This window comes from Bombus huntii, chromosome 12 (assembly GCF_024542735.1).
Source record: "Bombus huntii isolate Logan2020A chromosome 12, iyBomHunt1.1, whole genome shotgun sequence".
Classification (NCBI taxonomy): Eukaryota; Metazoa; Arthropoda; class Insecta; order Hymenoptera; family Apidae; genus Bombus; species Bombus huntii.
In genome coordinates, this window is record NC_066249.1 from 11,874,595 (window position 1) to 11,900,702 (window position 26,108).

At 31.4% G+C, this 26,108-nt stretch overlaps 5 protein-coding genes across 17 annotated transcripts; 2 read left to right on the top strand and 3 right to left on the bottom strand.

Moving 5' to 3' along the window:
• Positions 1-1,464: 1,464 nt before the first annotated feature.
• Positions 1,465-17,750, top strand: LOC126871662 (E3 ubiquitin-protein ligase TRIP12). Of its 6 annotated transcripts, none has more exons than XR_007691715.1 (26): positions 1,465-1,803; positions 2,935-3,264; positions 3,397-3,705; positions 4,699-4,785; positions 6,772-7,123; positions 7,213-7,400; positions 7,497-7,670; positions 7,796-8,172; positions 8,246-8,530; positions 8,628-9,008; positions 9,082-9,254; positions 10,152-10,326; positions 10,416-10,644; positions 12,417-12,657; positions 12,743-13,148; positions 13,212-13,400; positions 13,490-13,675; positions 13,760-13,951; positions 14,038-14,243; positions 14,321-14,743; positions 14,818-15,070; positions 15,146-15,391; positions 15,476-15,805; positions 15,898-16,216; positions 16,305-16,554; positions 17,356-17,750. XR_007691715.1 is itself a non-coding variant. In XM_050630691.1 (25 exons), the coding sequence occupies exons 2-25, from the start codon at positions 2,964-2,966 to the stop codon at positions 16,499-16,501; spliced, it is 6,219 nt and encodes a 2,072-aa protein (XP_050486648.1). In that variant the 5' UTR covers positions 1,465-1,803; positions 2,935-2,963; the 3' UTR covers positions 16,502-17,750. The 6 variants fall into 6 exon arrangements, 4 of the variants coding, with proteins under 4 accessions (XP_050486648.1, XP_050486651.1, XP_050486649.1 ...); XR_007691716.1 differs by having other exon boundaries at positions 17,474-17,750; XM_050630691.1 differs by having other exon boundaries at positions 16,305-17,750.
• On the top strand, positions 17,533-25,481 carry LOC126871670 (probable tubulin polyglutamylase ttll-15). 8 transcript variants are annotated; one of them, XM_050630723.1, is made up of 7 exons: positions 22,742-22,882; positions 22,989-23,019; positions 23,253-23,400; positions 23,480-23,627; positions 23,718-24,901; positions 24,980-25,184; positions 25,257-25,481. In XM_050630723.1, exons 4-7 carry the CDS (start codon positions 23,613-23,615, stop codon positions 25,353-25,355), a joined length of 1,503 nt encoding a protein of 500 aa, XP_050486680.1. In that variant the 5' UTR covers positions 22,742-22,882; positions 22,989-23,019; positions 23,253-23,400; positions 23,480-23,612; the 3' UTR covers positions 25,356-25,481. The 8 variants fall into 8 exon arrangements, with proteins under 8 accessions (XP_050486675.1, XP_050486679.1, XP_050486681.1 ...); XM_050630722.1 differs by lacking the exons at positions 22,742-22,882; positions 22,989-23,019 and adding an exon at positions 21,197-21,433; XM_050630718.1 differs by lacking the exons at positions 22,742-22,882; positions 22,989-23,019; positions 23,253-23,400 and adding an exon at positions 17,533-17,573 and having other exon boundaries at positions 23,477-23,627.
• Positions 19,097-20,975, bottom strand: LOC126871681 (transmembrane protein 256 homolog). Its single transcript, XM_050630745.1, has 4 exons — positions 20,703-20,975; positions 19,930-20,083; positions 19,611-19,729; positions 19,097-19,540 (listed from the first exon to the last, which is right to left on the bottom strand). The coding sequence occupies exons 1-4, from the start codon at positions 20,778-20,780 to the stop codon at positions 19,397-19,399; spliced, it is 495 nt and encodes a 164-aa protein (XP_050486702.1). The 5' UTR covers positions 20,781-20,975; the 3' UTR covers positions 19,097-19,396.
• Positions 22,123-22,853, bottom strand: LOC126871685 (40S ribosomal protein S29). The gene is made up of 2 exons (XM_050630750.1): positions 22,657-22,853; positions 22,123-22,295 (listed from the first exon to the last, which is right to left on the bottom strand). Exons 1-2 carry the CDS (start codon positions 22,716-22,718, stop codon positions 22,190-22,192), a joined length of 168 nt encoding a protein of 55 aa, XP_050486707.1. The 5' UTR covers positions 22,719-22,853; the 3' UTR covers positions 22,123-22,189.
• Positions 25,479-26,097, bottom strand: LOC126871680 (tRNA-specific adenosine deaminase 2). The gene has a single exon (XM_050630744.1). It carries the CDS (start codon positions 26,092-26,094, stop codon positions 25,585-25,587), a length of 510 nt encoding a protein of 169 aa, XP_050486701.1. The 5' UTR covers positions 26,095-26,097; the 3' UTR covers positions 25,479-25,584.
• Between the last annotated feature and the right edge of the window lie 11 nt (positions 26,098-26,108).

Genomic DNA, 26,108 nt, shown 5'->3' on the forward strand with positions numbered 1-26,108 from the left:
ATGTATTTTAACTAATCTTTTTTACGAAATAAAGCGATAATATTATTCTCGTTGCTGATTGGTTAATAAAAATCGAATAATACACATTAACCAATCATCGTTCAGAGAACGTTACAGTATGGCTACATAAAGGAACGCACATGCTTCAGCTGAATCAACCATACAACTTGCATCCTGTATAATCCTCGGTCGAGATATCGTAGCAGACGACGCTCTAATCGACTTGACAGCACAGTCTGTATTTTCACGTGTCCTCTTATACATCGCATTGCGTAACTGGAGTTCGACTTCCAGGGAGGAGCTCCCTTTTTCGGTAAGCAGTTATTTTAAATAAAATTAAAAGGATCAACAAACGTTTAATAATTATAACATCTGTTACGGTTCTGTCAAACATTTGTTCTGTTTATTTTATCAGTATACTTCATTTATTGCAAACTGTTTTGACATAGGTTGAGAAATATTTTAACTTATCGGCCAATTGGATACTACTAAATCAGATTTTCAACCAATCGTAACGATGTGTACATACTTGCCGTGATCAAACAATAGAACCAGAATTCGACATTCGTTACGACATCGTAATTGTGAAGTTTACGTGTTTTCCTAGAAGATTTAAAAAGTGATGAAATAACAGTTTTATAATTGTTTCAACTTTCTATCTGTCTGTTTAATCTCAAAAACGTTTTATAATTATCATTTGACACGTTATCAGCAAATGCGTTTGTAATAGTTAAGATTGAGTTGACAAAACTATAAGAATTTTTTAAAAGTATTGAACAACGAATAACAAGCTTTTTGGTTTAATCTGTTACACCTCCATGTTATCATTAACGTACATTAATTTTATATACGTTGTTTTATCGCCGCTCTATAATTCTGTCTGCTTAACACATTTATTTATGATAACCTAATCATATTTATTTTGAATCCAAGCAGTGTTTAAGGTTTGACATGTCACATGTCACCCATTAGTGGAAATCGCATTTATTCGAATCATGATTTCTTTTCTAATAGACAGATTTATGTTTATTTATAGAAATATATAAGTTCATTGTACTAGTTTGAAAAACATAAAAAGAAAAATTCTTTTGAGGTACTGTAACATAGCATATAATGTTACAGAACACATATTGAATCACACACACACACGAATCACACGCGCATACGCATAGTCATATGCATATTATTGTGTATGTATCGTAGTATATGTCTATATATTATTACACGTATACTATTCTGTATATAATTATAGTATGTGTATATAAATACATGTATATATACACATACATATATCTTAACCAGGGAATAATTATATATTTGAAGATTTCTCATTGATATTCAATCAATTGTTTGCGATTAATTTGGCACTACAAACGAAGAGAAAGTAAAAGTTGGTGTTTGAAAAAACTGCGGCAAGATGGCTATTCGCGCCGGTTTCGCGTCTGCTGTTCCGTTATGAATTGCGATTTCACTCCATGCGGGCACCGTGTTTTCGAACACACCTACGTTGAATTCGTGTGTGACGTTTCCTGATGGGGGCGGAGCGTTCTCCAGCTTCCCAATTCTAACCAACCCGATCCCGATAGCCGTCGCATTCCGCTGAGTTGCTTCAGTGTGCCTCGGCAGTGCGTTTGGTGCGTTTTTTGGTGTGTGCTACTGCACATAGCCACTCACCAACGTACGTGCTTTGTGCGAGAATCCATTTTTGTGTCGTATGTAACAAGAAACGTTTGTGCTCATAAAAATCATCGACGAGAAGACATTTTCCTCGCCATGCCCTGGGCATGTTTATCCGACATTCAGGTAATCTTTATTCTGTAATTGAGAATTCTTTTCCTCTCTTCTAGTCGTTTTTTTTCTTCTTCTTCTTCTTCTTTTACTTTTTGTCGAGGACCTGCATACCTAAGTAGGGTTCTCTTTTTCGAGGACCTAAACCTGAGGTCACACGGTAACGAGAGTGGAGAAACTAAAGATAGAAAGAGACGAAGAAAGAACTCGTCCTCCATTACTTGTTCACAAGCAAATGGTGGCTTGCTCACTTACGAGTCTTTGTTGTAATTATTTACGTCTTTCGTTGAATATCTTACGGTTGTACGGAATCTATTCGTGGCTTTGTTGCGACTATGTAATCCTAGTATTCTTAGAAGAGGTTCTATGATGTCAACGGCACAATTTTGCATTGACCATGATATTATAAACGGACACCAGTTGTACTGTTTGTTATGATTCTTGGGTTTGTTACTATCTCTTTCACCGTGAGGGAAAACATTAATTGCGCATCGCCTCTGCTGTATTATTTAGTCACGCTCCTCTTATCCAAGTGTCCATTGATTTATCGTAATAAGTGATTTCTGTTTAATCTATTGTGTTGAAATTACACACACACACGCACACACACATTTTTTACTTTTAACGCATTATTTGTAAGTAGATATATATATTTCTTTGTTACATTTTTAAATAATAATACATTACTCTTTCAACATTTGTACAGGCTTTTATGTAATGAACATATTTAATGTGTTTTTTGTTAATATTTTTCTCTTTAAATAAACTATATTTTAATAATGAAAGTTAACTATAATGAAATATTTGTAAAAATGTTTATGAAAAAAAATTTAGGATAGTTGTAATTTCAACTATATCTTCTAATTTTAATCTTTCAAAACCTTATTTTCATGACAAATGTTAAAATTAGAATTACTTTTAATTTAGATTTATTATTCTGTTTGATATTTTTAATTCTAATTTCAATCTTAACTTAGATTATACTCTTGTTATTATATAATGAATGTGGTGCCAAGGATATTCACTATTTTATAATCACTTTGGGTTTCATTAAAGTGATTATATGTTATAGAATTTTTACATGATATTTTATTAGTTTCTCATTTATTTAAAAAATTATAAGAAATATTTTCTTTTTTGTTGCAGACAGAATAGTGGCATGAGTCGATTAATCTATGGCAGATCAACAAGATCAGTTGTCATCAGGGGGGTCTGTAGAGACGGCCAGTGCTTCAGCAGACACCTCTAAGGTTAGAAGGAAGAGCTCTAGCAGTGGTAGTAGTGGTTATAGAAAACGACAAAGCACTGGTTCTATTCCTGTCACATTAGAAGAAAAAAGACGTAGACAAACTATTGGTGATCCACAATCATCTGAAGTTTTTAATAATACTTCTTGTAAACATTCAAGTGAATCAACAGGAGTTAGAACAAGAGGTGAATTTAAAGGTCATGGCAGTGGCTTAGAATCATATCTAGGTAATTATATTTTTTTAAAACAATATAAACATAATCCTTACATATTGTTTCATTCTTTTACTATTATTTTAAGTGTCATATTTATTAAAAATTGGTTATAATTCTAACTATAGTCTATATTATTTTCTATAGATAATAATTGGAAGCCACAACATAAAGTCCAGCAATCAAGCTATAATATTAGTGCGAACAGTACAAGAGCTCGTAGTGTTGCAAGAACAAGTTTGCCAGAGTTAAATTTAACAGCTATTGACTGTGTTGCATCAAGGACTCGGTCTCGTACGCCACAAAATCCACAAGCTACGTCGCAAGGAAATACTAGTTACAATTTATCAGTGTCCAGTGGTTACGATAGTAAAGAAGACTTAACATATAACAATTTGGTACCAACATCAACTACTACATCAGTTACTAGTCATCCATCCACATCAAGAACAAGAGGTTAGTGTATTTATTGGTTTTATATTAAAAAGTGTTGGTTGCAATGAGATGTGATGTGTGATTTGAGTGAACACATAATACAAATTAAACCAACTCTAAAAATGCATTTATTTTAATAATTTTTATTTTAAGAACGTATATAAATGCATAAATTGTAACAATAACAACAGTAAGTAATACTAATTAATTAACATATTTACCAATTATAATTAATTAATATGCATTTTCTGTAAATGGGCTCTTTTACTTTGAAAAATTAATCACTTTTAATGTAAATAAGATCTTATTATTTTAAGAACAATGAACTTATGGTTTTATATAATATGTATAATTAACATTACTTTTTAATTGTTTATGTACTAGCAATTCATTGTTGTGTTAAATTTTTTTATTTATAATGTTTTATAATTTGTAATGATTAATAAGAAATATGATAATTATCAGTTGCTTAACAGAATACTTAAATTAAGAAATATTTTCTGAAAATTTTGTTTTGTTAACAAAAATGCAATATCTTTTTATTTATTATTAACAACATATACTTTTATTTTTTCTAACATACATTTCTTAAACAATTGTAATTATTTGTTAATGGAATTAATCAATAATAATTTTGAAGAACTAACCTTTTAAAATGTTCCAAAACAATTAAAATTAACTACATAAATGTTCTGTTCAAATAGACTTAAATAGAAATCTTTATAAACAAATTAAATAATAATAATACCTTTAAACACACACGAGTAAAAACAATAATATTCGTATTCACAACATATATTTGATACAATAATATCATATAAATTTATTATCATGATCAACTAAAAACATCTTTGCTCATATATTAAAAGAATGTGTTTTGCAACCTTCATTTAATGGAGTAGTAGGCTAAAGTATAGGGTAGTAAAACTAGGATTTGTTGATTCACAAATATCTTAAAATTAAAGAAAGAAAGTATTACCAAAATAAGAGTCATAGATCAGACTGTATCATTAGGCCTGAGGATGAGCGAATGTCTGGAAGGATTTGTGTCTGCTGTCAAAGCACTTTTTCCAATATCAACACAAACGTATCATCAAGAAGGTAAGCCTAAGGAGTACACACTTCGTACTACATTTTCTTACCCTTATTTTCTCTTAAAAATTCATGAGTAGATTTCTTTAAACGAATACAAGTCATTATAAATCTGCTCTCTAAATTGGTTTTCCATACCCATATGTATGGGTATCATTATATCATATATAAATGAGATCAAATTGTTTGTGTCAAATATGATTTATGCATGACATTATTTCTCCAGACATATATAAAATAAATATGGTTCTGATGTAAGTTATACATGTTTGTGCTATTTAAAATTTCATGGTGAAATTCCATATATATATATCTATATACATACATTTGTGTGTGTCTGTGTTTGTATGAAATTTATATATACATATAAATTCAAACACTCACTCAACATTGTTTTATTACTTGGAGATTTTGATGTGCAAATACTTCATGAGGTATGAAGATAGATCAAAAATATTAGCATAACAATTGAATAGAATATTATAAAAACAATTTAGTTATTCACAAATAAAAGACCATGCCTTAATACTCATACATATACATTGTACAATATACAATTTTATTTCTCTATTTAATGCAGTTTCTTACAATTAAAAAGACATTTTTTCATATTACAAAATGCAGCATTTATGTATGTATTAAATAATATATATACATATAATAAGATATATAATTATGTCTACAATATGCATACAATTAGTAATGATCATTAATAAAATGTATCAATTTCTATAGATTTATAAACATTATCTTAATGGTCCAAATTTTTACTAAAATAATTATTATTTTCAGTTTTGAAAATTACTAAATATATTAAATTTATGTATCCAAATGTGCAATATAGTATGTGCAATATTTTCATTTAATTTAATGGGATGGATAGTGTCAAATTAATAAGGTAAATATAGTTCACTTGTGGTAATGTTGAGCAAAAATACATATTTTGTATATGCACTTTGTTAAAAGAGATATATACATATATATATAAACACATTTTGTATATTCTACAAAAGATGTACAAAGCCTTACATGCAGATATGGAAAATACCTATACGATATAACTATACATGAGTGATCTCTAATATTTCTTTCCTGTAATAATATAAAACTTATTGAATAGTATTTAATACAATAATCATATTTTAATGTTATAATTATACTGCAAATATTTATTTAAATATTATTAAATACTATCATTTCTTGAAAATTTATAATATATATAATATATAATAATATATATATTATATAATAATCTATATATTTTATAAAATGAAAAATGTTTATAATTACTAAAGCATAAACATATGTCTGTATAAATCACATGTTTGTTCCTTCATAAATTTTTAGATATAAAGAAGGCATTTAATTTGTATTTTGCTTTAACTTTTGATTTTATGTGAAATTTATTCTAATATCCATTGTTTATCATTTTTATCACATATAAACATAACCTCCCCGTCTATTTTGTTACTATATTTATAAATGTAATATTATCATCAATATGTGATATTATACATACTTTTTAATCCTTAAGATCATTTATGAAATCTGTAAAATGAATAAAAGCATGTGTTGTACATCTATTTAGGTTTAGCACAGGATTATTCCATGAACATGTGTAATACGAATATGTATGCAATTAACATAAATATCTATAAAAAGAAAAACATGCTTGAATAGGTTGTAGATTGCACAGAAGACAACGTACATATAGTATTATAAGTTATAACGTACTTATTATCAACTTTTAACTTGTGAAAATGCTTGATTCCTTGATAATTATGCACAAAAAACAATGATATTTAAAAAATTTGTTTTATGTGCACTAAAACATTATATATGTATGTTAACGTTTTTCCCTTTCTTGTTATCCAAAGTGGTAATGATTTTCAACGATAATCAAGTTTTAGAACATTTAAAAATCATTGCAAGTATTGAAGTCTTTATATATATAAATCATAATAATAATAATAGTAAAATGTTTCAATATTTTAGGGTCAAAATCCCACGGTGGTACAACCTGCGCGAGTAGCAGTGCAAGTAGTCAAGTTTTAAGTGTGAAGTCCAGCATCAGAGTGGGTAACGCAGCCAGTAATTCTGTGGAGAGTGGTGGGGGGGCGTTGGCACATGACGGGGCAGGCACTAGTGGCATCGCCACAGCCACTGCCAATCCACCTGTGTCTGCCACCGCCACTGCCAACCCTGCACACCCTCATCCTGCGCACAAGCATATATTACGTTCTCGCGCAAAATTATCCAGTGATTATAAAGATCTGTCAAGTATTAACAAAACTTCAGGAAAGCATCATAAAAAAGATACTACAACAGGCACCTGTTCGAGCTCCAGGTAATTGATTGCTTAAAAATGATTATTATGTTTTAAATGTCATGATGTTTAATGTATGTTATCACAACTATAATGTTTTATTCGAACAGACATCGCTCTTCATCACGTGCAAGAAAAGCAGTGATAGAAGGAGGTTCAGGAGGAAGTGTAATGCCAGGTACTGACTCTTTGACTAATAGTACCACCCCGACAACTGTTTCATCTGCAGTTTCTAGTAGTCAATTAGTATCCACAACTGGAGAAGACGAATTGGCATCCACTGCTACGTCTGCCACTGGTAAATTCCTTATATACAAGATGGTCTACAACAAATGTTACAAGTCATAACTCTTTTTTCAAGAAGTTAGTGTTACAATATCATTTTTTTATTAAGCAAGTGGAGGACCATCCGGAATGTCAGGGACTACTGGAGACAGTGAAAGTGATGATGGGGAAGTTGGGAGGTTGCAAGCATTACTTGAAGCTAGAGGTTTACCTCCTCATGTGTTTGGTGCATTAGCACCACGAATGCAGCACTTGTTAAATAGAAGTATGGGTGCAAGTTCTGGTAATATTCTCTTCTTTGCAAATTCTACTTTTTCTTATTTCATTTTTTCATTTTATATTTTCATTTTTATTAAAAGCAATTTTTTAAATAAGTATTATGTTTAGAAAATAATTTTATAATTCTAGCTGCTAAAGCACAACAGTTGCTGACTGGTTTGCAAGCTGTTGATGATGAAGGAGAACAGCTACAAGCTGTTATTGGAATGGGTGAAATCCTTGTTATGGGAAATGAAGATACATTAGCTGGCTTCCCTGTGAAACAAGTGGTTGCAGCATTAATAAATTTACTCGGAATAGAACATAATTTTGTAATAATGACACACGCATGTCGTGCTCTTACTTACATGATGGAAGCTTTACCCCGATCGTCAACAGTTGTGGTTGACGCTGTTCCAGTGTTCTTACAAAAACTAGAATCTATCGAATGTATGGACGTAGCAGAACAGTGTTTAACAGCGCTAGCTATGCTTTCTCGAAGACATAGCAAAACCATTTTACATGCGGTATGCATAGTATTAATTCATTGACGATCAATTTAAAACGAATGTTGTTTCTTATTATCACGTCTATTTTTAGGGAGGAGTATCAGCTTGTTTAAAATTCGTCGATTTTTTTAATATCACAGCACAACGAGCTGCATTAACGATTACAGCAAACTGTTGTCAAAATCTTCATCCTGATGATTTTCACTTAGTAGCTGATAGTTTACCTTTATTAACAAGTAGATTGACAAACCAAGATAAGAAAAGTGTTGAGTGTGTTTGTCAAGCATTTAGTCGATTAGTTGATAGTTTTCAACACGATCCAGTGACTTTACATAAAATTATCAATGCAGAACTTCTTCAAAACTTACAACAGTTGGTAAGAGAAATACTTATCTTCTATTATTATTTTTCTTAATAATGTAATGTTTTATGAACTTTATTACTAAAGATATATGCATTTTCTTATATTTTAGCTTATGATTACCCCACCTGTTAACAGCATTGGTAATTTCATAACAGTGTTGCGAATGCTCTCTGTGATATCAAATCGCTGTCCTGATTTGGCACAGCTGCTTCTGCAACAGAATATAGCTTTCACATTAAGTTATCTTTTAACTGGATCATTAGAAGTGAAAACGGAAGATGTAGAATTAGTGCCGCGATCTCCGCAAGAGTGGTTTGAAATCACTTGTTTGATTGAAGAACTCATGCCTTCTTTACCAACAGATGGCATATTTAGTGTAAATAGTTTACTTGAAAGGACCAGTAATCAACAAGAAAATGTTCATTGGGAATGGCGCGATGAAAGACATTGCTGTCATCCATTTAGCACTATTGATTCTAGAATCATTGAGGTATTATAATCATACTTGATTAAACATTATAAAAAATCAAATATGTAGAGTAAAATGACAATGTTTTCTTCAGATGGCATTCCAAAATGGGGAGGATGAAATTTGCTTGTCCTCTTTAGGACGAACTTATACGATAGATTTGACTGTGATGAAACAAATTAATGAAGATATTGGGTTAGCAAGGAGCATTTTTCGCAGAGTGAACGCGCATCCTTCAGAAGGCAAAAGTCCTACATGTTCATCTAAGTAAAAATATATTAATATCTTTATGAATTAAGATATGTTAACACTTAGCCAACCGAACGGGGAGATCTCCCTTTTTGACTTTAGCAATGCGTTTTTTTTATAAAGTAGAGTGTATAATAAAATACACCAATTTAGTGGTGTTAAAATTAATTAAAAAGTTACATTATCAGTTATGACTAAATAAAGTTATAATCGAACGATACCACACTGTAAAAAAAATATTAAAATGCATTATGAATTTTTAATTGCATTTTATTTTTATTTTTAATTGAATTTGTTATTTATCTTTAGTCCTCTTTAATGTTTTTAATTTTACCTATATTTTTTTATATTTTTAATATATACTTTTAATTTGATGTTTTATATAAACAATATGTGAACTTGTTAAACAAAATCATTACCGCAAGATATAATTGACCACTTAAATAATTTTTAGATTTCTTTGTTTTCTAAGTAGTGAACATTAGTCCTCGCTACTTGGAAAAATACGGATATAGGATGGCTTGTCCATTGCAGTGAGAAACGTATAGCTCGCTGTGGCACGCGCGGTTGGTTAAGTGTTAACATTCTGGGGACCGGAGACACGAATTCGCGTCTTTCATACTTCGTGCGGTATCCTATAAAAATGTTAACTATTGTTAAATAAAACAATAAAAACGCAATGGATCCTATAAACGAAACGTTATGAAAGTGTTCTTATATTACATGATTGAATAATACGAAACCATTATCAATATATTAGATATTGGTCGTTTTGAATCTTTTCCGATCGCTCCAAATACACCTGGGAATTCAGGCTATATGCTTGTCAGAGCAACCGGTCTCCAGAGTGTTAATATCCAAAATGAATTTTTCACAAGTTTTAGGTATTATAATTCGTATTATAAATTCTTGTAGCATGGATGTTGTACCTCCAGTAATTGAAACAAATGAATGGTTAGTATCGTTTATTCGAACGTTATTCTCTGTGTTATATGAAGTCTACAGTAGTTCTGCTGGTCCTGCTGTAAAATGTAAATGTCTCCGAGCTCTGTTACGTATGGTCTATTATGCCTCGACAGATTTACTTAAGGTAAGTGTATATGAGCTAAATGAGAATACTATTATATTTTTTAAATTGTTCATCATTGTTTACAATCTCCTTTATTATTATTAATACAGGACGTCTTAAAAAATCAAGTAGTATCATCACACATAGCGGGTATGCTAGCATCCCAAGATTTACGAATTGTTATTGGAGCTTTGCAGATGGCAAGTATATTAATGAAAAGACTACCACAAGTATTTGGGGTTCATTTTCATCGTGAGGGCGTTCTACATCAAATTCGTCAACTAGCTGATCCTGAAGTACCTCTTGGTGTTTCACCACCCAAGTGTCCTTCTAGTACTGGTAATCTGCCTATATATATTTATTTATTATATATTATATATATATATATGTGTGTGTCGGAGATGAAAGAACACCGGAGTCTTTGGAATTTTGGATAATCCCGCAACATTGTAACCTAGAGTTTACTATAGCTGCAATTAAACAATCATAGTTATTCAATCCGATTGTAATTGTTCGAGAGTTGTGACAATGAGCTTGGGCTCGAGGCGACAGCCAGTCGCCGAACGTAGCCGCGGTCACGGGATGAACGCTTTGCCTAACAAAGGCATGGAGTAATTCTATAGCTCTCCTTAAAAAGGAAATAGATGTAACATTCGACAGTAAACATTCCGGGTCTCTGTCCCGTAGCTTGCCACACGCAGTACATGTTCAGCTAGCCCGAGGGCCCGTTATAAATCTTAAGATTTAGCTAACTAAAGTCCTTCAGACAAACAGTCTTTGTCCTAACTACGGGAAAATAGGGGAGACCTATTTTTCAACGAGCGGCGTCTCCAACTGGCAACTTTCCCTCGAGGGCGGCTAGCATCTTTTTCTAGCCACCGATATGGAGATTGATCAATTAGCAGCAACGCCAATTTCCCTTACTTTCTGAACGAAGGTTTTTCTCGACGAATCCGATGATCTCGTGTCCTTAGACAATATAGTTTTCCTCTGTGGCATCATCGGGACGGGAAAGTCATTCTCTCTCGCGATCTCATCGACGAAAAGAGTAACCCTTTACGACCAGTGAATATTACGCGTCCGACTTAGATTTTGTGAGCACGTTCATCTATCATCCCATCGACCGCGGATTCGTTATTGAACCTAGGATCATTATCATTAGTTTCTCGAGTATCTAATTACCACGGTTACTTGTCCGGTTCTATGATAATCGTATTTGCACTAGCCAATGTCTTCTCTATTGCATAACGACAACGTGTAATCCAAACGAAGATTCGTTTCACGCCCCTAACCCTAATTCTAATGTAAATCCGACATATATATATATATATATATATATATATATATCGAGTCAGAATCCGAGTCTGGGCCCGAGTCGTCCTCGTGGCGGGAGCTTGGGACAGGTAAGGATTCTTCACTGAAGCTATCCATTTTCTTACACCACTGAAGTTACTTTTATTGACACACACAAAAATGTTACAAAGTTGACGCAAACTCACAATGATCACACACTCGCGACACTAGTGACAATGGTCTTAGGTTCGCGGACAACGGGATGGTAGTCGTACGTACACGCAGAATCTAAGTCGGATTCTTTGTTAATATTCACTGACCGTAAGGCGTTAATCGTCGTAAGGCCCTCGGGCTAGGTGATCACGTACTGCGGAGACGCGTCGGCATCTGGTAACCATCATACCCGAAGAATAGGATCTGCGTGTGGCGAGCCACGGGACAGAAACCGTTGGAATGTTTACTGTCGCGTGCCGCTACAAATATTTCTTTTAAGGAGAGCTATAGAATTACTCAATGCCTTTGTTAGACGGAGGGTTCATCCCGTTGACCGCGGCTACGTTCGGCGACTGATTGTCGCCTTGAGTCCAAGCTCATTGTCACAAATCTCAAACAAATACAATTGGGTAGAATGACGGTAAATCGTTTAATTACAACTGTAGATTTTAATTACAATGTTTTTATGGATTTTCCCGAGGTTTCAGAGGGAAGGCGCCGGTGTCCTCTTATCTCCGACATATATATATATATATATTACGGTACTTATTACGTTACAAAATATATGATTTAACATTTATATTTTTCATTTTTACCTTTCTTAGGTACATCATTACCAAGCCCACAGCCAGGTCCGTCTAATACGTCGCTTTGTTCCACCACGATGTTTTCTTCTAGTAATGCTACATCTCCAATTGCTTCTCCATCAACGAATGGTAATATATTATTCGGTACGATTGCAACATGTCAGTTGAAATCAAATCTCTCTGCATCGATGGAAACGCATACTAGAAATGAATTAAACTCTTCTGTAGATGATGTAACTACACCACAAAGTGCTCATTTGTACGTGTATGCAACACTAAAATATCTTGAAAAAATATCTTATACTGTGGATGTAGTATATTATTTACATTAAATATTTTATTAGGAGAATTGGAGATGTCCTGAAAAGGAAACGACACAATAAGAAGGGTCGATTTTCTAGACTTGGCGGTACTACGCCACAACAAACTCAGCAACCCGAATCGCTTTTTACTGGTTTCGCTCCCAAAAATAATCGTTTCTTAGGAAATCTTAATCCTGCTAGATGGGGTCGAAAATCATCGTCTTCAAGTTCTGCTAGCGATAAAAGAGATACAAGTTCATCGACAAGTTTGTCAAAGCCGCCTAGTAATTCAAGTTTAACAGGAGGTAACCGAGACAAGGCTAAAGCATGGGTACGTGATCAAGCTGCTCAATTTTTGGCTCGATACCAGGATGACGCTCCATGTACACATCCTGCAATGACAGTCCTCTCAAGACTTACTGCTGCCATACAACGGCTACAATCAAATGTAAGTATCTTTTGATATAATTATGCAATATTTAACATTCATTAATTGAAAATGCATTTATAGGAACTGGATGAAATGTTATCAGCACTTACTGAATTACGAGATATAGTACTGGAAAGTGATATATCTCCATTTGAGATGAATTATAGCGGTCTCATCAAAGCTCTGCTAAACTACCTCACAACTACGGATGCACCTGGTAATCGTTATGATCGCCTTCGTATGTTCTGGAAATTATTTGCAGAATCAACAGTAAGTAAAATAAATTATTTTACATTTTTATAGTTTATATTGGAGACTTCCTTTGAGGCACATTCTTATTACAAATGTTTAATTTTTAGATGTGTCAAGATAATAACATTACCGACTTCAATCCTGGAGCATTTGGTGCTCTAGTAACAAAATTGAATAGTTGTGTTGCACAGTTGGAACAATTTCCTGTAAAAGTACACGATTTACCAGCAGGATCTGGGGCTGGTCGTGGAGGCACTAGTGCTCTTAAGTTTTTCAATACACATCAACTCAAGGTAGAGTATTTAATCTTCAAATAACAATAGTATTTTAACTTGAATAACAGTAATAATTTAACTTGAATAATTGTGATTTTGTAGTGTAATCTTCAACGGCATCCAGATTGTAACAACTTAAAACAGTGGAAAGGAGGTACTGTTAAGATAGATCCTCTTGCATTAGTACAAGCAATTGAACGTTATTTAATGGTTCGTGGATATGGTAGAATACGAGAGGCTGAATCTATGCTTAGTGACGACGATAACAGTGAAGATGATATAGATGATACATTGGTAATATTTGTATATGTATATACATTTATACCCTTTTTTGAATTAATAAGTAACAATATTTTGAATTTATATTATTAATTTTATAGGCAGCAGTAGTTATAAGTCAAGGGTCAGCGAAACATAAACTCCAGTTTTTAATTGGAGATGAAGTACTGCCTTTTAATATGACTGTTTATCAAGCTGTTAGGCAATTTGGTTGTACTGGTATGGATCATTCTGAAGCAGAAGCTGATGGTGAACCACCACTTGGCCACGATGCTGTATGGGTACAAACTCATACAATTTATTATAGGTAATTTTTAATTTTTACCCCTTCTTTTTAAAGTAAATAGGGAAAGTAAATGATCCAAATAATTTTTATTCGTTTAGACCTGTACCCGAGGAAGAAACTACAACGTCGCCAAAACCAGGATCAAGTTCACAGGGTAGTAGCCGCAAAGGCAAAGGAAAAAGTACAAAGATCAGTTCAAAACGAAAAGAGGATAATTTATGGCTTGAAGGAGTAGTCCCTGCACAACGATGTCCACTTGATTCTTATTTGTTACCTACTTTACCATCTTCAGTTACTATTACTGATGCTTCATTGGATGGTTTATGTCTATTACGTCTTCTACACGCTTTAAATCGTCATTGGAGTGTTCTATTTCCTTATCTAAAGGGTTTAAATTTACTTTCTCCACAAGACTTTATTAATAATAAAATAGCCGCAAAAGCAAGTCGGCAGCTACAAGATCCTTTAGTGATCATGACTGGAAACTTACCTTTGTGGTTACAACAAATTGCTACAGTGTGGTAAGTACTGCGAAATTCATAATAGTTTACTAATGTCAATTTTGCTCAATTATTATATTTTCAATCGTTTACAGTCCATTCTTGTTTCCCTTTGAGACAAGACAGTTGTTACTTTACGCAACATCGTTTGATCGAGACAGAGCTTTGCAGCGTCTTTTAGATTCCGCTCCAGAATTATCTGGATCTGATAGTCAAGAACGTGTTACTCCACGTTTAGAACGAAGAAAGCGAACTATTTCTAGAACTGATATTCTCAAGCAAGCAGAATTAGTTATACAAGACTTAGCATCTAGCAAAGCCTTACTTGAAGTGCAATATGTCAATGAGGTTTATTTTGTATACTTTTTATATAGTTTATTTTTCATGTTATTTTCACAGTACTTTATAATTGTTGTTTTGCAGGTTGGTACCGGTCTTGGTCCAACATTGGAATTCTATGCTCTAGTCTCCCAGGAATTACAGCGTGCTGACCTTGATCTTTGGCTTGGTAGTTCAAATCCTACAGAAACAGGTTATGTTAATGTTCCGCAAGGACTTTTCCCAACGCCGATTGCGTGGAATACTAAAGTGTCCCATCTTGCAAAACTTAAAACAAAATTCAAGTTCCTTGGAAAATTTATGGCGAAAGCAATATATGATTCAAGAATGGTACAAATTTTTATTTCGTTGATTAGCAAGTTAGGACTTGCGACATTATCATCGAGTTACATCTTTATTTGTATAATTTTTTAGTTGGATTTGCCATTCAGTTTAACCTTCTATCGATGGTTATTGGGAGAAGAACATATGCTAACGTTAGCCGATTTAGCACATGTATGTCCTGATGTACATCGAACTCTTAGCAGATTACAAGAAGTTGTTAGACAAAAGGAAACAATTGAGAAGGATCAAACATTAAGGCCACATGAGAAAGCAAAACTAATAGACTCATTAAATTTAGATGGCTGTTCAATTTCTGATCTTAGCCTTGTTTTTGAATTACCGGGTTATGAGAACATTGAATTAAGGAAAGGTGGAGGCGAAGTGCCCGTTACCATTTATAACTTGGATCAATATATCAAGGTACTTTTATTATAATGATTTGAACGTTAATGTATGAACTTATTTGATATTTTTTCTATTATTAATTTCATACCTTAAAATTGATTGTTTAGTTGGTGGTACATTGGTTCTTATACGAAGGTGTCTTCAGACAAATGGAAGCATTTAGGGAAGGATTTGAATCTGTATTCCCACCATCACAGCTGAAACTATTCTTCCCTGAAGAACTTGAAGCTGTGTTCTGTGGACATGCGCAATCAGGTGGACAATGGGATGTAAAAACGCTTTCAGAGTGTTGCAGGACTGATCATGGTTATACACCAGATTCTCGTGCTATTCGTTTTCTATTTGAAGTTATGTCAAAATACAACAGTGAAGAACAAAGACAGTTCGTTCAATTCGTCACAGGTTCACCTCGGTTACCAGTTGGAGGTAAGTTCTTATTACTTTATGTGATGATATTTACTATATTCAAATAAATTTGAAAGAAAAATATAAAAAATAAAATGTTATGTTACAGGTTTCAAGAGTTTAACACCACCGTTAACGATAGTGCGTAAAACGTTCGATCCGTCTATGAACACAGACGATTTCTTACCATCCGTAATGACTTGTGTTAATTACTTAAAACTGCCTGATTACACAACATTAGAAATAATGCGGGAAAAGTTGCGAATAGCTGCACAAGAAGGACAACATTCGTTCCACCTTTCCTAGAAACGGATGGAAAACCGGCGCGCCATTTGCTCTTTTGCTATCACATTGTCCAGGTTGAACAAAATTCTTCAGACACCATTTAAAATATCTAAAAAAAAAAGGCTATGTTTTGTTCGAAACTCAGTAATCGTACATTTGCACTTTATATAAGCTTTTTTCGAAAATATCTTTTTCTTGATTTTAGTGAAAATTCATTTAAATAAATTCTAATTTGATGTTTATCTTTTTACTTATAAACATAGATTGTGATATATTTTCTCATCAAAAAAAAGTGCAAAAATATTAGCTCTACCATATGAGTTTTCTCTTGTGGTATTATGAACCAGGTAGCGTGGGAGCAGCCTTGTTCTAGGAAACTTATCTTTGATGTGTTACAATAATTAATAAAAGTTGTAAATATAGTTTAATATGCGCAAGTCTATATAAATACTTTATATTATATAATAGTGACAAAAAAATGATATTGCTATGAGACACCATGCTAATTAAATATAATTTAGTCTGAGGGGACATTTATTAGATATAAGTAAATTTTATATCAGTGGTGCATTTAGCATCGCCATAAATCGCCAATTTCATGCCTCATTGCAATTTGCAATGAAATCACAAATCAAGATCAATGAAAGAATAAAACTGCGCTAATGATGTAACTCATGTTTCATCATCATAGAAATATAATAACTCCGAATATAATTGCGTGTTTACGATTATCGTTTTAATTTCGTAATCGATCTCTTTGTGTTCGCTGCTTAGTTTTCAGTATGCGAGCACTGCGCGAATTGACGTGCAACACTCCTATATTTAAGTTTATTCGATGTATCACTAATTAAACTTATTTGATATTTTTATTCTAGGTAAGATAGTCCAATTAATACTTTACTTAGCTGTGTAAGAATGCAGCCAACATCGTCAGATCAAGTCATCATAATGATATATGAATCGAAGAAAATTCTTATATCCACTTATTTACAGGCGAAGTATCTATTTATGAAACATGTACGACAACTGTATAATACGAAATAGAATGGATATAAAAATCAGCGAAGCTGGTGTATCAAATGGATTATACAAGGTACATTACTTTCTTATGTCTCTGTAGAAATGTGATTCTATACAAAAATGATAAAAATATGAATTGATCAAAAGTAGAAAAGGAATAAGACGCAATTATTTGTTTTACATTTATATTTTGTACCATTGTTTGAGATGATCAATATATACATACATCACTTTTTGATTTTTATTTTTATATACATGGAACTTAATCGGTGAATTAGCGATTACATTAATTGATATTATATATAACTATCGTTTTGATTTTGAACACTTAGCCAACCGCGCGCGCCACAGCGAACTATACGTTTCGCACCGCAATGGACAAGCCAACCTATACGCTGTTCGCCGCGCATTTTTTTAAGTATCGAGGCGAAGATTAATATTCATTATTTAAAAAACAAAGAAATCTAAAAATATTATTTAAGTGGTCAATTATATTTTGCGATAATGATTTTGTTTAACGATCTCATATATTGTTTATACAAAACATCAAATTAAAAGTATATATTAAAGGTATAAAGAAATATAGGTAAAATTAAAAACATTAAGCGTTTGAGTCCCAGGGGTCTTTAAAAAAACAGGGTCGAATAATCCCGAACAGCGCGATAATGCTTGTTTTAATCGATTGCGAAGAGAAACAAGCGGCGCAATAGCGTTCGTCGTATTTGTTATTTTTATGAAATAAGTCTATATTATTATATATGTGTACTATTAGTTTATAAATATTTCAAGTTTTGTCCAATAAAAATTATTGAGAAGATAACAATGAAATACAAAATACCATCAGTCATTCGTAGCGTTCAAATGTACTGGAACTTTTCGACACAAAATCAAACGTTTCGACTCAAACGGTTAAAGATGACTAAAGATAAATAAGACGCCTTGAACGAGAAATTAAAAATTCATAATGCATTTTAATATTTTTTTACAATGTAATATCGTTCGATTATAACTTTATTTAGTCATAACTGATAGTGTAACTTTTAAATTAATTTTAACTCCACTAAACTGGTGTATTTTATTATATACTGTACTTTATAAAAACAGAAAAAGTGGCGTAATTAATTAGGAACAAATCTAGGTAAACAATAACTGATAATAGCAAAAAAAAAAGAAAACGTTGCACAAGTCAAAAAGGGAGATCTCCCCGTTCGGTCGCGTAGCGATGTACTTCACAGAGGAGAGATCTCCCTATTCGGTTGGCTAAGTGTTAAAAGTAGCAGGATTGCTTTAAAGTTCCATTTCAGTTTTACAATATTTTTTTAACGTTATATTATAAAAATTATTTACAACCTGATATTTATACTTTATAATTTTTATGTATTTTATGATAAAACGTAAAACGTTATATTTTTGCATTACATTTCTAATACAAATAACGATGGATTATAACTGGTAATGTATACATAATATAAAACAAAAATCGTTCATAAAGTATGCAGGATACAAGTTAGGAATACAATTATAATGTATAATAGTTTAGGGTATTATCTAGACCTACATCAGTAATATTATAAATGAAAAGTACATTTATATCAATTCATTAGCATAAACACATTTTAATTTTATTTAGATCATATTATATTTCTTTAGCAATTTTCAATAAATGAAAATACAAATGTTGCTTGCCGACGAAATATTTCTTCTAATTAACAATATTTCGTAAGTAACATGCATAATATAAAAAATGGTTTCATCTTATGAAAAAGTAGTTTATTTCAAAGTAAATCCAATTATTAGTAATTATTTTTATATACAGTAATTAGAAACTTCTTTTATGCGTGTTAGCTTCCTTCTCTTCTTCACATATATTATTACATTCCTATGTTTTTTAATATTTTAAATACACATGCTTAACCATCCTAGTATGAAACATATACCACCTACTGGTGTTAATCTATTGTATTGTTTATCACCAGTAAATGCAGAATAATAGCAAGTCCCACAGAACAGTGCTATTCCAAGCAATAGGAACGTTGCAGTCTAAATAATATAATAATAAATATAATAATACAAATAATTGATATTAATATTTCACAAAAATTGAACATACCACATAAGGTGATCTGCAAAGAGGTAATCCTAACATTGCTAATGTATGAATAAAATGATAACGACTTGCAGTTTCAAATACTTGCTTTCGATCTACTTTCTCATGCTCTGGATATTCCTCTGAAATCGTGATGAATCATAAAAAATTATTTTGTTTATAAAAACCATACTAAAAAATATAAAATTTATTCTCTAACATGCTTAAAAAGCTTGTTAATAAAATATTCTTCATAGAGTTAATTAAAATATAAATTTTCTTTAATACATGCAGAATATTGCACTTGTATTAAATTAAAAAGCAACAATTTTTTGAATCTTACTATGAGAACCATAAGCACCAAGAATTGTGGCTGCAGCACCACTAAATGCAGCAAGTTTAACAAATGGTCCTGTAGCTGCAGCCAACTTCCATAAGGGCACTGGTGGTGGCATTTTTACTTCTGTTCTTGGTTTTAAACCTAATTGCTTTGGTACCTGAAAACAATTTCTCTTTGATAAAAGATTTATATCTTACATAAATTTAAAAATTTGTGTTGGCAGAAATCAACACATTATAAAGCTAAGTTTATACACAAAGATTTATATATTATTAGAGCAAAGAATAACAATGTTTAATGTAACCTGTAATTATACAAAATTAAAGATCTACTGTACTTTATTTAACAAAAATATCCTAAAAATGATAATGCATTACAGTAATAATATTACATGATAATATGTAATATTATCCGAAAAATTTTTATAACAAGAAAATGCTAGAAATGTTAGATAACTATTAACTTCTTTTTCATTTCAATAATTTATTGCTCTCAATTATGAAGTTCCAATTTTGACAACTACCAATTATTATATCAATATAAAATAGGCATTCAATAGGTTAAAAATTTAATCTATTATAATTTACAATAGATAAAATAAATGTTTTAGTACTTTTACATTGTATTGTAAATATTTATAACTTAATGTTTTAGTTCTGTCATTAATTTAATAGTGTTCAAACATTTTAATTGTAGTAAAGCACTATAAATACTTATTATCATTATTCTCTATTTTTATTATTGTTAATCTTTTTTTATAAGAGTTTATAACTTACTGCTTCAATTGATTCCCAAATGTACGATGCTGTTTGTCCAATTGAACTAACATGAGTTAGCGGATTTAAATAGTACATAACTTTTATGCATTTACTAACATAAGTATACAAATACTATTTATTTTACTTAAAATTTATATCAATAGACAATCCTGCTAAGTTATAAGAGCTATTCAGTTTATATTATTAATTTGTATCCTACCTACTGAATCGAGTCAAAAAATCAGATAGATCAGATTACACTGTCGTCAGAAGTAAACAATACTATGTAATCTATGGGCATAGGAATATAGAAGCCGAGCAATAACTCAGCAACGGGAGATGGTGCAGTTACCAGCTAGTGGGGAACGTGATACTTGGAATCGCATTAGTGATTGGTTGTGTTCACGCAAGCGCAATTTTGTTTTCATCGAATAAAAGTGAATCAGTGTAACTAGTATATCTTCTCCTTCTGACATACATCATTGAGTCAGTGATCAATGATGAATACGATTCCAAGCACCATGTGAGCGTATTTCCCGCTCCCCGTTAATGGTTTCACATACCACGTCGGTCCATATATTCCTAATATGATCAAAATCTAGAGGAATTAATTCATATTTCATATTCATAATTCTGATAAATTATGAAATAAAAACCTGCTATTCGAAGATTTATCTGAGCTGGACACGTACATTTTAATTAAATTCATCAGATTTAATAGCTGAGATCAAATATTTTTATCTGTTAAGGTTAGTAACAGTCTGCGTAAACTATAATCCTAAACTAATAACTACCAGTTAATAGCTGCATATATCATAACGTGAACGGATATATTTAAAGATCGCTAGATCTGGAAAAATAAAAAAAAGCATCAATGTATCAAAAGTTATATTTTATAAAAGATATGTAGCGGCACAAGAGTTAGAATTCGATTCAAATCATGTTGTTGTTTTGCTTCGGAGTATCAAGACCGTTAGGTCACAGGTATTGTAAGGACTAATGACCTCCGAGCAAAACAATGCTGCCGCTACATGTAACCGTAAAACAAGACAAATTTGAATCTTTTGATTTTCCCCTGACTATTATAAAAAAACGAACGCGATCGCAAACGATTCATTATAAACTGTGACCAAACGACTTTATACGTACCGTTTCGCGACTAGAACTGTTTTAAATATATTAACGATTATACATACTGGCAGTCTCATTATTCGATCTCCTATAGATATTAGCTAATTTTAGGTAACATGTCACATATCTATTATAGTCTTATACAATATTTTACTAGAAAATCTAATGTTTTAATCTTAATTTAGTTATAATATATTAAAATTAATGATACAAATATATTTAGTAGAAAAAATTAATTTTATTGTATCTCATACATTCATTTCATTATTCCCATACCTTAATCCAGCTGTAAATAAAAAGAGATTGATTTAGATATAATATTTAATTGTTATATATATTAGAAATATATCTGTAGACATAGAAGAATTCAAATTTTATACCTTTTTGAAGCCAATATCGGCAGCATATTCCCTGAAGCACTGCCTACAAATGTTTAATCCATATTTTCTTATCAAACCATGCCTGTTCGCACAAGCACGACTGTAAAATAGCATAATATGATTAATTACACATTGAAAGAACGCTATTATAAATAGACTACGGCAGTCTAATAATAAGTATAAATACTATGCATAATACATACTACATTGAGGTTATGGTCGAAAATTGTAGAAATGATATTTTCAAGCAAGATATGAATTTTTTTTTTTAATTATAGTGATAATAAAGTAGTTCATATTTTTAATTTATCTTAAACAACCTATACTAAAAGCTATAAAAATATCTTCTTTTACTGAGAAAACATAAACGTGGACACACGGTCTATTGCATGTATGTAACTTTATGATATAAATTGATTTGTCTACAATTTAAAAATATAATACAAAATACTAATACTTACCAAGATCTAGATCCTTGTCCATATTTGCGTGGATGTGAGTACCAAATGTTTTGGAATCCCATGTTTGATTTAACACACAATTTGTTTGCATCAAAAATCGAAATGGCAGGAAACGGTCAGAAACCTCTGCAACGCAACATTACACACACTAGCGTACTCTAGAACGATTCCCGCCAATGTTTGAACGTTCCTCAATATAAACATCACATAACATAAAAAAGAACTTGTACTTATTACATATCTTTATTGTTATAATATACATATATACTATTATTATTATTAAATTGCGGATATTTATGCAAACTTATACTTTTATGGACTGTCATTTATAGCAATGGAACTTAGCAGAGACTATTCCACATTGTAAGTATCCTGTACTTTTTTACATTTTTAAGTTTTATATAAATACATAAAAACCCGCAGTTTTTATATAATAATATGTACATTTAGTATATGTATATTATAAAAGGTAAGTGTACGATTTCGTTGTACAGTAATGCCTTACTAACTAACTATTTTCTTGCCTTTTAACTAACCACTGCCAGAACTTTCTCTCTACCCTATTCATACTGAACCAGAATTTCTTATGTATATAGAAAGGTACTCGTTTGCTAAGTGACCAAATTCGATTTCGCGGCCAGTTATCAAGACAATACACTTTAATTGTAAATTAAAGAACATTTACCATTGGGAAGTGAATTTCTTCGCATTTTATTTCTTTTTAAATTATTTACAAAATGTAAGGTATTTGAAGAATAAAATCTAACACCGGTTCTATGTATAGAAACCGGTACTAAGAAAGTATGTTCTCATTAAAAAGCAGGTGGTATAGCGGGGAAAACTACAACGGTACTTACATCAAGCTAGAACTCGGTAGTGGGGACACAAATATACTGTGAGCCATACCATCCTGCGGACTATTATTAACAAATAGTATTAAAATTATATGTTTAATCATGTCTAGTAAACAGGTTTGTACATTTTTTTAATAGTTGCATGATTGTTTAAATTACTTTGATAAATTGAAATAACCAGTTCAAAAACTTCATTTACTTTTACAGAATGTTAATGAATGTACAATATATACCCAAATGATGAACTTAAAAGTGAAAACACTTTTAAATATATTTTTATATTCTATAACGGGTCCAATAATTTTATATTGTTTCTTATCCTTTTTATACTACCATGAAAACTTAAGAAATACGCAATTAAGTACGGCAGAAATAAAAGAAAAGAATCCATTATATCGAGTATACACGAAAAGTAACGATACTGAATATTTAAAACATGTATTTCTTGTATTGGAACGTTTGGGATTTAAACAAACTAATGATGCATTTAATTGGGATTTATTGTGGGCACATGACTACCCATTTAGAAGTTTAAGTTCTAGCTTAAAGAAGTTAAAAGCTCATCAACGTGTTAATCATATTCCCGGTTGCGGATATATTACTAATAAGGTGGATTTATCAACCGCGGAAGGTCGCTACATTTTACCAGCATTTAAGATACCAGAACAAAGCAACGAATTTTTTTTGTATGCTAATCAGCATCCAGAAAAGATGTTTGTACAAAAATCGAATGATCATCGGGGTATTAGCATAAAAAATGTGAGCGATATAAATGTTACAGAAACTGGATCTTTTGTACAAGAATTTATACAGCGACCATTTCTCATAGATGGATATAAATTTGATATTGGAATATACACCGTGATCACCTCCGTTGATCCCCTTAGAGTATATATATACAAAGGTGATGTGCTCTTTAGATTTTGTCCTGTAAAATATTATCCATTTGACCCTGAAGTTTTAGACAAATACATAGTTGGCGATGATTACTTGCCGATTTGGAATGTTCCATCTTTGAAACATTATTATACTAAATTGAAGTTTTCAATGAAAGATTCGTTCGACGCATATGTACGTATGCAAGCGAAAGATCCTGAAAAAGTTTGGAGTGGTGTACGCGAAGCAATCAGAGAAATTACTTTGTCAAAAGAGATTTATATTAAAGAAGCTATAAAACGTTTCGGAAATGGAAGAAATTTTTTCGAGTTAATTAGAGTCGATTTTGCACTCGATGAAAATTTAAATGTTTATACCATGGAGGCAAATATGTCTCCAAATTTATCTTCAGCGCATTATCTGCCAAACCAATTACTTTACGAACAAGTTATATTTAACTTATTTTCGTTAGTTGGTATAGGGCAAAGAATCAGGAAAGATTCTTTGAAAATAAGGTCTTATAAATTTTATATTACAATTAAGGTAACAATCTTTTAAAATAATATAACATTGACTAATGTTAACATTTACAGGAACAGAATGGAGGAAGAAATGGAAGTAGCTGAGAAGAATATAATGGTTTTGCCAGAACTTTGCATAGAATGTAATGACTGTTTTCGTGTAGAATGTCAGTTATGTAGCCCATGTTTCACACCTGAAACTAAATTGATTTTATCTCAAAGTTATTTGGAAAATCAGAATAAAATGGATTTTCAAAGAATCTTTCCACCTCCCATAGTAAGTTGTTTTTAAGAATAGATATTCATTTTATTTAATGTGGATGAAATAAATATTAATCATCATTTGCAGACAAAAGATATGATATTAAAAGATTACGCAATAAAAAATCAATTACTTGTCAGATGGTATCAAGGCAAGTGTGAATTAGATCATTCATGGTGTTCATAACTACATTTTTTAAAAATTTATTCCTTCATAAATAAGTACAAAATAAACAAGGCCACTACATGTATATAAAACAATTTGCTCTACTGGCAATGTACAATTATTAATACATAATATTTTGTATAAAATTGATTTGTTTACGTATCATATTATAAATCAAAATAGAAACTAAAATGTTTTTTAGTAATGATTTATAATTAAACAAAAAATGAATTTATTAAATTTGTAATATTTATGTGTCCTTTTTTTTACGGTCTTTTTTAAATTTTGATTCAGGTACATTTGGATTTGTACCTTTATAAAATTCTTTTAACAATGTCATTGCTTCAGTACCTTTAATACCTCCTATTATCTTTGTTCTTGAATTATAAAGTTTTGGTACTTCAAAAACACTTATACATCCACCAAAACGATCGTTTCCACAACCATATATAATGTTACGTACCTGTAGTTGACATAATGCAGATGTACACATTATACATGGTTCTACAGTAACAATAACATCAGTATCATAAAAAACATTTTTATAGCTTAAATCTTTCATGTTACAGGACTCTAAAACTTGATCTATACAATTTATTTCTGCATGTCGAGTTGCATTGCGAGTTTCGTTAACTGTATTATTACCTGTAGCAATGACATCATTGTTATATATAAATAAACAGCCAACTGGAACTTCACCTGATTTTAGTGAATCATTTGCTTTTTGTAGAGCAACATTCATCCAACTTAAAAAATCCATTGTATTTCTTTTAT